Source organism: Dama dama, chromosome 16, assembly GCF_033118175.1.
Source record: "Dama dama isolate Ldn47 chromosome 16, ASM3311817v1, whole genome shotgun sequence".
Classification (NCBI taxonomy): domain Eukaryota; kingdom Metazoa; phylum Chordata; class Mammalia; order Artiodactyla; family Cervidae; genus Dama; species Dama dama.
In genome coordinates this window covers 29,714,710-29,728,312 of record NC_083696.1, presented here as the reverse complement: position 1 = coordinate 29,728,312, position 13,603 = coordinate 29,714,710, and the positions used below count along the sequence as shown (strand labels likewise).

Genomic DNA, 13,603 nt, shown 5'->3' with positions numbered 1-13,603 from the left:
TAAAGAAAAAAAAAAATCTATTCTTGAAACATCTTAAATCAAACAATTGAGGATTTGCGCCGTGGCACCAGAAGAGGCTGCAGATGGAGGCAGGAGCCCGTGAGCTATTTTTGGGATTGTGACATCTTTGTTCCTCCACTGGGGTATTAATTGTCTTGATTTTTGTCTTTATTATCCATATAGCAATGCAAAAAAGCCGTTAGTTACTAGCCTCTCAGAGTTGTGATTATTCAGTATGTAACGGGATCTCTGGTGGCTCAGTGGTAAAGAACCTGCCTACCGGTGCAGGAGACACAGGAGGCATGGGTTCAGTCCCTGGGTTGGGAAGATCCCCCCGAGGAGGAAATGGCAACCCACTCCAGTACTCTTGCCTGGAGAATCCCATGGACAGAGGAGCCTGGTGGGCTACAGTCCATGGGTGTGCAAAAGAGTCGGAGATGGCGGAGAAACTGAGCACAAACAAGCAGGATCTCTAGGGAAAGCTGGTGAAGAGGAGGACATGGTTAAGTCAGAGGGACAGTGCCATGTGCTCCGGCTAGCCTTTTGAAAATAGTTAAACATGGAATGAAATAAACTGTTGGGTTAGGTCAGAATAGCAAACATTACTTTTTTCAATTTGTTTGTGGTTTTTACAAAAATAAATCTCTATAACTGATTGGACTGAAGCCCTAGTAAATTAATAAATTGAATATATAGCCTAATATTTCAGTGTCAGCCTACCTTCCCTAGCAGGTGAGTTGTCAGCAGCTGGGAACACTCAGTCTCTGGCATGACTCCAGGCAGGGTTATTTATTGATGGACATCTTTAATGATTTGCTTTTTTCTTCTTCCAGGATTTCCTTCAAATGCTGTTGGAGAACATCCCAGAAGAAAAAAGGTGAGGACCAATTTAGGAATTAAGGGCCCAGTTTTATTTTGAATGTTAAAAATGACTCTGCCATTGTTTGGCAAATTGCAGCCTAGAAGTTTAATCTTCCTCTGTCAATAGAGGAGGGACCTAGTCCAGCCAGCAGGAGTCCTGGGATGATCAATTGGACCTAGAAATATCGGGAGTGTGAATTCTAGGAGCCAGCACAAACAGCTGGAGACACTCTATGGCCTCAGCTGCCATGAAAAAGAATGGAGGAGAGACAAGTTCTAAAAGTTAGGGTGACTTGTTTTGGAATGTCTGAAATGTTTCAGATTTGCCATCCTTTTATTTATTTATTTTCATCCTTTTATTTTTAAAATGAACATGTAAGGTTTGCTTCATGTAAAAATCACATCAGATATGTCCATTATTGCTAAGGTCAAGAACAACAGGTTACCTGTAAGAATTTCTCTTTTCTTTTATACTTGCCCTGAAATAACCTTTCAGGTCTTCTAATAGAACGGAGCAATTTCCTTAGGAACTAATTTAGAAAAAAGAAAAAGAAAGTTAATAGACATGGTTTATTACCTCCTTAGGCTCTTACCCAGGTCTGTTTCTGAGTAATGACTGTACATTCTTTCAGGAGAATTTCTCAGGGCACAAATATAGCAATTTTCATGGAGGCAACAAGGTGCATTTTTCATTTTGGAGGTCTTCTTTCTTCACATCCCCTTCCTAATAAGGTTATAGAGTTCATTTGGATGGCCCAAGCCCTCTAACTCTGGGGGCACCTAGATTTTATCATTGTGAATATTTTTTATGATCCCACAAAGTAACTTTTGTTGTGACTGTGGATGTTAAGAGCAGCATCTCCATTGAAAGGTGCCCGCTGACCACCAACCTTCGCCCTTCGAGAAGATGCCTCACCCAGTTAGCATCACGTTTTGATTAGCAGGCTTAAGCTTTTTAAAAAAATTTTCCTTAAGAGTTGAGACTTCATTGCTACAATTAATGTATTTCAGCAAGTATACTAGAATATATTTTGAAACTCAGACATTGTCTTTCCTGCTCACTAATCTCAGAATCTAATCCAGCTTTTAAAGCAGACTGTTCATTCTTTTACCTGTGCAGCACGTTGTACCAATTTTATCCAGCTCTCCGAAGGCCCCACACCTACCCGCGGAGCCTCTAATCTTTGACTCCATCGCAAGCTGATCTTCAGACACATCTGTTAGGCACGTGAGCTGTGCTGAACAAGACAAAATGTTTTAGGTTAGACCAGCCAGTTAAAGCCCTAGGGCCAGCCTACGTCATACTGCCTTTCATTCTCTTGCTTCGATTAATTTTAACATTCTCTATTGAGTACCTCCTTCACCAGATTTTAGGCTGGACACTAGGAAATAAAAAATTAAGTCTATGCTTAGCCCTCAGGGAGCTCCTAGTCAGCTGCTAAAGATGTACATGAAACAGGTCATGACTCAGGGTAGGAAGTTCTCTGGTAAACTTCAGCACGGAGGTAGGGCTCAGCAGTCCTGTGCTCAAGCCTTCAGGCCAGAGGTACTGCTGAAGGCTTCAGGTAGGGGAGTGCCATCCGCAGGTTAGAAAGGTATCTGGGGAGTGGTCAGCGTGGGAGATAGACAGGATGGAGGGAACTAGCTATCAGGAGACCAACCAGAGACAGGAACGGCAGCTCAGTCAAGATCCAGAGCTGGGACCATGGGTGGATGGTGGCAGCGGGCTTTGAACAGATCTCGGGAATACCCCAGGAGTGCCACAGTTAAGTTGGTTGATTGGTTGAGCTGAAAGGACGAGTCCTTGCATGATCTGACCTTTCTCTCTCTCTGCCACTCAGTTACATGCGGAGTATAGAAGTCCTGGCAATCCAGGCGGCAGGTGTTTGGTCTCAGGAATCAGTATGGGGCAAAGGGAGGGAAGGCTAAGTGTTTGAAGGTGGAAGAGGGGAGATGAGAAACCGTGTTTTAGACATCTTCAGTGAGTGGTTTCTGTCCAAAAGCTGATGAGACCAAGAGAAGAAGCAGCTAGGAGTGCCTATCCAGCGTGCCTTCCCCACCTGATAGTCCAACAGTATCAACAGCTGCCGGCTCTTTCTTTGCTCATCAGTTATTATGTTTGTGTGCGCACATTCACGTGTTTGTTTTAATTCAGTACTCTTCCTCCCCCTTGAAGCTAGGGAGTACTTGTTTGTAAATGTTACCTCAGCAATATTCATTATCTACCCAAGCACAGATGACTTGCTCTGATCAAGAAAAGAAGTAACCATGCATAAAGCGTTGAGGCATACACTGTTTGTATCCCCAGGTAGGAAGGAACTCAAAAACATAAATTACTGACATTTAAAAACCCATACAGAATGTAAGTTGCATTTCAGAACAAGAACATTTTCCGCTTCAGACCCTAAACGTGGGAGCCCCCAAAGCCTGAGTCCATGGAGAACTGCACTGCCCGTGTTCTCTGCACCTTCACTCTGTTCCCGAAGCACGGGCCTTGTGCTTTCCTGTAGGCGCGCAGATAGGAGGTGATCTTTAGAATCTCAAGGGGCTGAAGACAGAGCCAAGGGTGATAAAGGCCTTTCTCCTGATCAGCACTGAGTTGATAGGCACAAGCAGCAGATATGGCTAATAGTCAGCACCCTACCCTTGTCATGCCACCGCCAGAAGTCAACTGACCGAGCAATGTCGTACACACAGTATATAAATGCTCTTTTCATCCCACGCCTGGGTCTTCTTTCTGTGTACTATAACATTAAGAAGAGAAGAGCTACTGGTCACTTTCCTGACCTTAAACACGACTTATTTTTCTAACCAGCATCATGCAGGATGGCCAGCCCTTTCCCCCCGTTGTGGCATTAGTTACATGTGACTACATTCAGAGCTCACAGGGTCTGGAGACCCATTCAGAGCTGCCTTTCAGGACACGGGTGTACAGCATGGGAGCTCTCCGGCCAGAGGGTGAGACAGCCGGCTGTTCCGGATACCCGGGAGGCCTCAGGAATGAGGCAGAAGCACCGCTCACTAGTACAGAGACAGAGGGCATGCAGGCGTGGGTCTGTGTACTTTTAGTTATCTGTATAAAATCAATTTCCATAGTGAGCAGACATGCAGAAGAGTAATTTCCTGTAAGTCCTAGGTCCCAGAGAAGTGGAAATGCTTCTGCTTGTCTGTTGTGATTATTTAAGCTCCATGATCTCAGAGGGGAAAAACTCACCATTGGCCTTGACTCTGAGTGTCTTGATTTGAAAATGTCAGCTTTCAGCTTTACCACTGCTACATATCCAAGTCCAGAACTGAACTTCACCTGTACTATCATCTCCGTAATTATGATCAAAACAGGAAAAATTATGTACATTTAAAAAAATAAAACATAGAGCCCCTTCATTCCTGAAAATTCAGCATTTTCAGACCGTCTCCCATAATTTCCTTGGGAGGTAAGGCTACTTCTGCTACTTCTATAATGTTTACATTTGTTTTTAGTGGATGGAGTTAATGCTTTGATCTTCCTCTCAGAATTTAGCATCTTATTACACATAAGAAATCTGTAAGTGGGCATCCGTGCAGTTTGATGTCTGCACTGAGACTGGGAGTCTAGAAACCTAGGTCTTTTCTCTAGCCCTTTCCTTTAGCCTGGGTGACTTTTGGAGAAGGCGATGGCAACCCACTCCAGTGTTCTTGCCTGGAAAATCCCATCGACGGAGGAGCCTGGTGGGCTGCCATCTATGGGGTCGCACAGAGTCGGACACGACTGCAGCGACTTAGCAGCAGCAGCGGGGCTGACTTTGAACAGTTTTCTTATGCTGCAGTTTCTCCACCTGTTAAAAAGCCACACGACAATTGACACCCACTTCACGAGGATATTATGAGGAATGAAGTGATAATGGTTATAAGGTGTTTTGAACCTTTCCAGAGGTAAGTGATCTGGAAACACAGGTTCTCTTCATTCACAGGAGAGTGTCTTTTGCTCCTGGATGGAGCTGAACAATGAACTCTCCTGTCCTCACACTCCTGCCCCTCCCAAGGGTCCCCCTATCTCTTCTGAACTGTAATTGGGGGCAGACAAACAGGGCAGCCACGGCAGCAGCCAGGTCACCTTCAGCAGGAGAGATAGGACCAAGAAGTCAGCATTGGCAGAAGCCAGCACAGGCCTTCTCCCCTTGCAGGCTTGTCTGCACCATAAATCATGAACAATGTATTGTGAATTCCACATAGGAAGAAAAGTGAGCCAGACAACAGAAAGCTGAGTCCCAGCTCTGTGAGCACTGTCTAGGAGACCCTGAGCAAGACCCTCAGCCTCTTGGACCTTTATTTGCTCATCTCTAAGATGGGGATAATAGTATTAGTCTTGTACAGAACCCTGTTCGAACCCTGTACCTGATAGGCATCCATTGATTGTTTGCCACATAGATAAGCTTTAGCCTGTCCTCAGTCTTCGTTGGTGAAGATGTGGTCCTCAGTCAGTAACACTCCAGGACTCACCTCCCAGCCCCTGCCCTCCACCATGCCATCCCCTGACCGTGCCACCCCTAAAGAAGCGTCTTTCAGCTAAAAGTCTCCAAAGGAAATTTATGTCCCTGTCCTCTTACTCACTCCTCCATGGGGATGCACAACAGCTGTTCACCATCTTTTGTAAAACCACTTGCAAATGGCTCTGTAGTCACTCCCAGACTTCTCTTCTTCAGGTTACTTAATCCCAGTTCCCTTGACCTCCCTTGTGGATCTAATGTGCTTACCCCTTTGATCATCACTACTGCTGTCTTCTAAATCCTTTCTAAATTCTTCATCTTAAGTTGTGGCAGGTTTAAGAATGCTCATTTTCCTAGACTCCACAACACAGTGCAGCTCAGTTCTGAGTGTTGCCGCCTTCCTGGGTATCTCCTGAAGGATGGGTAACCAGACCTTTTGTCCCTCCTTGGCTGGAAAGGAAGAAGATGAATGGGCTACTTAGAGAGAAGCACCGATGAAGGATAGATGGGGATAAAAGTGGACCCTTGCTTCTAAACTGGGACAAACAGTTGAGAGCGCCAGCAGGGCCTCCAGAGCTGCTCAAGCCCCAGGCAGGAGCTCTACACACCAGATGAACTGCCCCCTGGTGCCAGACCAGGTGGGAACTGTTTGCATTCGTTCCAAACAAGAACGAACCTTCTTCTGAACACCATCCTCAATGGAAGTTACCAAATCTGTCTTACCTTCCAGCCTGGCACATGTCACTAGAAAGTAAAACAACCTCAAGTCCTCTTGGGTGCTTCTCTAAGTGGCCCTTTGACACCACTTTCCTCCTGGCGTATCAGTTATGCCAGGTGAGGGCATTTCCAGAGCCTCTTTCTACAGCCAAACAAATAAATCAAATCCAAGATATCATAATGACCTTAATGTGCTGCGAGATGCCTCCTCTCTTCTGGTCATCCCACCCCCACTCCAAGTGTGCTCACGTGTGCACACGCGTGCATGTGCGTGTGCGCACACACACAGGCATCTGAGGGCACGTGTGCATGCACACACATGAGCACACACTTCCACGCTCTCACAGCCTGCAGAGGAGACTTGGCCATGGGCACTGAGATGACGACAAAGAAACAGTGGGAAAGAGCCCAGGAATGTGGCTCCTGGCCTTTCATACAAGACACAGCCAGTAATTTCACTGACCTGGGAACTGGACAAACAGCCTGGGAGAGTGGTCACCTACCCCTTATTCACTTCTGGCCTCTTCCCTGTCTGGTCATCCCACAGATGAGCATCATCTTGAAAATGAATCCAAACTAGTTTTTCTCCCCTCTGTGTATTTTCTCTTTGCTGAAAGCAACAGTTGCCCCCTTCAACCACCTTTGCTTTTGCCCTGGGTAGAGAAGACCTCCCCAGGTCCTATCACTTCATGGCAAATGGATGGGAAATGTGGAAACAGTGTCAGATTTCATTTTCTTGGGCTCCAAAATCAATAAGGATGGTGACTACAGTTATGAAATTATAAGACACTTGCTCCCTAGAAGAATAGCTATGACAAACATAGACAATGTATTAAAAAGCAGAGACATTACTTTGCCAACAAAGGTCCATCTAGTCAAGGCTATGGCTTTTCCAGTAGTCATGTACGGATGTGAGAGTTGGACCATAAAGAAACTTGAGTGCAGAAGAATTGATGCTTTCAAACTGTGGTGCTGGAGAAGACTCTTGAAAGTCCCTTAGACTGCAAGGAGATCAAACCAGTCAATCCTAAAGGAAATCAACCCTGACTATTCATTGCAAGGACTGATGCTAAAGTTGAAGCTCCAACTGCCACCTGATGAAAAGACCCTGATGCTGGGAAAGGTTGAGGTCAAGAGGAGAAGGGAGTGACAGAGGATGAGATGGTTGGATGACATCACTGACTCAGTGGACATGAGTTTGAGCAAACTGTGGGAGACAGTGAAGGACAGGGAAGCCTGGCATGCTGCAGTTCATGGGATCACAAAGAGTCAGACACAGTTTGGCAACTGAACAACAACAAGGGAAGACCAAGACACACTAGTGACTTGCTTCTCAGTGAAGAAGAAAAGGAAGGACAAGATCAGTCAACCCTGCCTTCCCTAAGCCACCTAAGGCCCGCTCTTCCCTTCTCACTGCGTCCAGCCTGCAGCAGAACAGTACAGGCGTGAGGGGAGCGCTTGGCCTTCAGCATCTTAACTGATGCAGACGGCACTGTATCTTTCCCCAACCTCTTTACAATTCCAAAGGGAGGGAGGAGGGAATATTTCATACATGTAATGGAGTATATAATACATAAAATTTAAAAAGATACAGGCCTTAATGACTTGGGCATATCTTAGTGGGCAAGGTGATCATTAACTTAAAAAGGAATAATTTTTATTGAGTCAACAATGAAATCTGTTTTCATTCATTCAAATAAAAAGTATCTATGGGGATACTTACACCACAACGGTTTTAAGTGCAGGGTTAAGAGAAGTGAGTAAAACAGACACCGACCCTGGTCTCAGAGAGCTTTGATCTAGTGAGGAGACATTTACAAGTCAAGTAACAAAACAAATTGCAGTCTCAGACTGCGACAGGATACTGCGCCACAGAAGACAGGGCCCGTGTGGGTGTAACGTACGCGGCCTGAAAGAGGATTCCAGGAAGGCCTCTGTGGCTGGAGAGACTGGGCGTGAGCGGGAATTATCTCGAAGCCAGGGAGGAATTGCTTAAACTTCAGTAAGACAGGAAGACATGACCTAAAGCTTGTGGACCCTAAACATATTGGCCACTGGGTACATTTAAAGGAGTATTTAAATCAGCAGGCATGAAACCAAAAGATTTCAGCTGACTTTGGAACAAACAAGCAATCATAACATTCTGAATAAAGCAGAATGAAGACCTGCTTGAAAACAGGCAGCAGAAGCCACGTGTGCTCCACGGCTCTGCGCCTCCCAGGGTTCCCATGATGAGTTGTATCATTTTTGCTTGCTGTCACCCATCGTCACCGTGAAGTTGGCATTTCATTTTGACGCACTCAGTGCTGTGAGGTTCGGATTTCATGTTACTCCACCTCTCTCCAGGAAGCAGTCACGCCTGACATGTCCCATGAACATGCCCCCTCCTCCCTGCATAGGCACGCCCAACGAAGACTTCCTCTCACGGCATCAAGGACCTACTGTGGGGCCCCTTTGATTCCTTAGATCTCATCATGTGCACTCCTGTGGACTAGAGAGACACTCTACTGAATGTGACCGTGCCCCCTCCTCACTCTAATCTGAGACAGCACTGCACTTTCTCCAGATTTCTCTGGAAGAACAATGCTGTGATGTGCCCCGAGAGTTAGAACCATTCTGTGTTATTAATAAGTGCACTGTAACTTTTAAAAATGTATGTATTTATTTATTTATTTTTGGCTTGCTGGGTCTTCATTGCTGGGCTCAGGCTTTCTCTATACTTGCGATGAGGAGGACTACTCTTTGTTTTGGAGCACGGGCTTCAGTTGTTGCCGCACACAGCCTCAGTAGTTGCGCTGCACCGGCTTAGTTGCTCCGCAGCATGTGGAATCTTCCCAGACCAGGGATTGAACCCGTGTCCCCCGCTTCGGCAGGTGGATTTCTACCCACTGTGCCACCAGGGAAGTCCACTCCGTAACTTTTTAATCCTTTACTTTTTTGTTTTATTTTTAAAGGCCTGAGCTGTCCATTGGAAACATCTTCCGAGACTGGCTGGAGAGTTCTGGAATTCCACAGGTGAGCTTCAGATAACTGCCTCACCAGACTCTGTGGAGAACAGTAAGGCTTATCAGTTAGTGTATCAATTATGGCAGTGGTTTCTTTATATATATATATATATCCTTATACAAGTAAGCGGGTTTCCCTGATAGCTCAGTTGGTAAAGAATCTGCCTGCAATGTACGAGACCCCAGTTCAATTCCTGGGTCTGGAAGATCCCCTGGAGGAGGGATAGGCTACCCATCCCAATATTCATGGACTTCCCTGGTGGCTCAGATGGTAAAGAATCTGCCGGCAACGTGAGAGACCTGGGTTTGATCCCTGGGTTGGGAAGAACCCCTGGAGGAGGGCCTGGCAACCCACTCCTATGTTCTTGCCTGGAGAATCCCCATGGACTGAGGAGCCGGGTGGGCTCCAGTCCCTGGGGTCGCAAAGAGTCAGACCTGACTGGGGGCCTAAACACACATAACAGTAACCAGCTCGCTGAGCTGCAGTGTCCCTGAGTCAGGAAGACGATGTCTCCCACGCTGTTCGGCCGGCCGTGGTGGAGCGTGCCTCAGGCCTCTGCCCCTAGTGACTGTGGTGCGAGAGGTGGACGTTCTGGTTGACTCTGAGCTGAGTGTTCAGTGAGTGTTCAGCTGAGTGTTCAGAGGTCTTCCACAGCGTGATGCACACTTTGGGCAGCCTCACCAGGCAGCAGTCCAGCGCCACCGGCGTCCCGAGCTCTGCTCCGTGGATGCGGCCAGACGAGTGAACTGGCCTGCCTGTCACTCTCCTCTGACCCGGCATGCCCATAGCTTCCCCCCTCATTGGCCCATGCTTTCTCCTCTGCTTCTGCATCTCTGCCTCCAGCTGCTCTTCTCATCTGAAGAAGCAGTTCAGACTCATTTCTCTGTCTGGGGGCCCGGGACCTACCTCTCCTTCAGGTTTATTTCTCTGCTCCCCCTTTCAGCCCATGGTGATTCTGAGGGAGACATTCCCTGGCAGCCCTCACTGCGTGGAAATCACCTGGCCTGAAGCCTCCTCCCCGCTGCCTTCTCCCCGCTGCCCTCTCCCCGGGTCTTGTGCTTCCAAGAGCCTCGAGGGCCGCCCCGAGCTAGAGCCTGGGCCCTGCCTGGAAGCGGCTGGTCAGAGGACCCGGTGGGCCTGGAACTCTTCCAACCCCCAGAGCAGCTGCAGACCCGTCTCGGTGGGCCCGAGTGTCTGGGAGTGGACCCCACGGTGGGGGAGAGAGTCTGCCCGGGGCGCAGGCAAGCGGCCTGTTAGCCTGCTCGTTTCTGGTTTCATGACTGGTTATATGAGCTTCCCCTTGGGAGTGTCTGAATGTCAATGAATGTCTGTGAACCATGAAATTAAGGAACAGGAGGGGCTGTTCTCCATTACCTTTTCATCCCTCTCCTCTCGTCTTTGTCCTGTTCTGCCACACACGGGGCAACTTCGGCCACCAGCCACCAGGAGCTCATTCCCGAGGAAGGACGCACGGCCTTCGGTTCAGGAATGCGTGTCACCTGTTAAAACTTATTTGTTTGGCCCAGTCCTTCTGGGAGCAAAAAAGAATAAAATGCTGTGTCCTAAACACGCAGAACAAAGTGAGACGTTCGGGAGCACCTGGTCCTGGGAGGCAGTGCTTTCAACTTGTGTATGTCACGTGTAATGAGTTCCTGTGATTTCCAAGACGGATGCTTCCAAATCAGGTCACTAGCTGAGTGCAAAAATCCCGGGGAACAAAGTTAAGGTTTGTCTGATCCCAAATAGCCACACCCTGCTCTTGTTGTTTTCTTCGGGGGTGAGGGGTGGGTATCCCCTGAAGCCTGCTGCCTGGAGTTCTCAGGCCAGGCTGTTGCAAGGCTCCCAGACATTCTTAGGGGGGGCTGGAAGCTGGGAAAAGTTGGGAGCTCAAAGAGCAAAATCCTGCATTTCCTGGCCCAGAACAAGAAGGCAGCTGTGTTCAGCAGTTAGCCCCGAGGGAAGAGAAAAGAAAGAGTCCTTAATCGAGTGCCCAGAAGCAGGCGCACCCGACTAGCGGACTAGCGCCATCACACTGGGGCTGACCTGCTCGCTCCCAGGAGGTTCTGTAATTTCCCTTGAAGAAGAAGAGGCTTTGCCACCAGCTTTTGCTTTTCATTAAAAGGGGGAGGGGTCCATGGAAGGGAAAGATTTGCCTCTGAGTGGTACATTTTTTCCAAAGGTCTAGTTGCATTAGTGACAGCTTATAGCATAGACAAGAATCTCCGCCGTAAACTGACGAAACCTGCTGTCAAAACACAGCCAGGTGCAATGAGGCCAACCCGGCTATAAATTGTCTTTAAGACCCAACTGGTATTTCCTTGGGTGCTTAACTGTTCAGTAAAAACAACAGCGTCAGACAGAAAAGACCCTGATTTAGTGCACATCTTTACATTGGTGAATGATCAGACGGCATCTTTTCATCTCTTCACCCATTTCGGCCATTATTTATGTGGCTAATGGTGATTTACCTGCTCACAGCCGTTTCCGCGCCCCTTGAAAGTTCCCTCTCGTTTCCACTTCAGTGAGACTCTGCGCCCTCTTGTTGCAGGAGCCTCACAGTGAATGGGACACCTTGTTCTTTGTCCCTATCATTATAATATAAAGTTACTGGTGTGTTTGGCCTGGAATGACAACCAGAGCATTGAAATCATTCCAATGCTCTTTGTTCTCATTAAAAATTTCTGTCCACCAGCAGTTGAAGTCATTCATGACAAGAGAGTCACATTCTACTGGTGAAGTTTTCATTCCACAGGTTACAGAGGCTTTTTGTCTTCTCTAAGGAATGTTTGCTTTGGGGTTGGCCTCCATTTTCCTTTTTGGACACATTGAATGGAAATCATTTTTTTTTTTTAATGTGTGGAAATAGCTTCAGCAGCTATAAAAGTAATCGTGAGCCCCAAAAAAGTAAAGGAAATTGGATACAAATCTGTTTAAAGAAATACCCAACCCTAACCTATGGCTTTGCTAACAGACTTAAAATTGATTTTACCATTGATATTACAGATTGTTTCCTTTATGATCTTTTTTCTGATTATAAAAGTATTACATACTGAAATATAAAAAAGTTTGTAATAAGAAAATTAAAATGGCCCAGAGATAATCCTGTAAGTCATTTACTGATTTCAATTATTTTTTATTGCACCGTGTGGCGTGTGGGATCTTAGTTCCTTGACCAGGGACTGAACCCCCTACAGTTGAAATGTAGCATCTTAACTACTGGCCCACCAGGGAAGTCCCCGGAGTTAATTTTTTGACAGAAAACCCGTTTAGTCATTTTTCTGGTCTCCCTTTTCAAAAATAAAAATAATATGTTCTCTGAAGCAAGTTCAAGCAAAACCAAAGTAAAAAAACATAAAAGCCCTTGCCCCTTTCAATCTTACTCTGCAGAGATAATATATGCCTGGTATGTGTCCTTCTATACCTTTTCTGTGCTATATGTTATGTAAGTGCATATCCTTTCTTAAAAAATTGGACTTTTATTAGCTAAACTTAAAAGTTTCATTTAAAAATACATCTTAAGCAATTTCCCACATCCCTTGAAATAATTCAACAGCAGTAATTTTTAACAGCTGCATAAATTTCTAAAGAGTGGTACCATAATTTAATTTATCAGACACTCCCAACTGTTGGAATAGTATACAGTACTTCTAAGAAAGTTGCCCATTCTGCTAATTTGACAATTCTATAAATAGATTTTGATTTCTTTTCATGTCTGCCCAAAGGTCTCCTCCCACCCGCCAGAACATATGTACATATTCCAATCTTTTTTAAAACATTTATATCAAATGTAGTAGAAATAACTCTTCTCCCTCCAGCCCTTCTTCTGTACTTCTTTATTTTAGTTGTCATAGAACTCTCTGACCCCTCCTTTTCTTTGATTTCCTGCCCACATTTCCTGATATCTTTATATATATATGTATTAAATTTATAATTTTATTTCCTTTCCTAGCATCTTCCTCACTTTTTCATTATATTTTGCTTGGACTAGTGCAGTAACTAATTGTCCTTTTAGCCTCCAACTTGTCCCCCTTTCCATCCACCATCCACATCAATGCTACGTGAATCTTCCCCCAAACACAGTTTACATCTCTCCTCACGAGAAACTTTTTCCCCATTTAGAAAAAACTCTTTGGCCTGCCATTTGAAGCTGTAAACTGCCCCAAGCTACCATTTTAAACTTTATTTTCTACCACTCCTAGGCATATACTGGATCATAATTATTAGTCTCCAAATAGTTATGAGCTGAATTTTAATTTAATCTAAATTTAAATTGAAAATCTAATAATACAGTCATGGTTTGGACCAATTTAGGTTTGTAAATGAATCCACTTGGACCAGTTTAGGTTTGTAAATGAATCCACTTTTTCAACTGTCAATTCTATGAAATCTACTTCAGACCAAGCATTTCTGATTAAAACTTAGCATCCAATTGAGATAGACTGTGAAAACACATCAGATTTAGAAGACTTAGTACAAAAAAGTGAAGATAAAATATCTCATTAAAGGTTTTAAATATTTTTAGGTATTGAAATAATTGTATTTTGGATACTTTG

The 13,603-nt window shown here is 45.5% G+C and overlaps 1 protein-coding gene across 6 annotated transcripts in view; it reads left to right on the top strand.

Moving 5' to 3' along the window:
- Positions 1-13,603, top strand: part of AOPEP (aminopeptidase O (putative)) — a 393,408-nt gene that overhangs the window by 278,209 nt on the left and 101,596 nt on the right. For all 6 annotated transcript variants that reach the window (XM_061163690.1, XM_061163696.1, XM_061163694.1 and 3 more), the window contains 2 exons: positions 834-877; positions 8,999-9,059. In XM_061163690.1, coding sequence (XP_061019673.1) covers positions 834-877; positions 8,999-9,059 — 105 coding nt within the window. The remainder of the gene's footprint in view (positions 1-833; positions 878-8,998; positions 9,060-13,603) is intronic.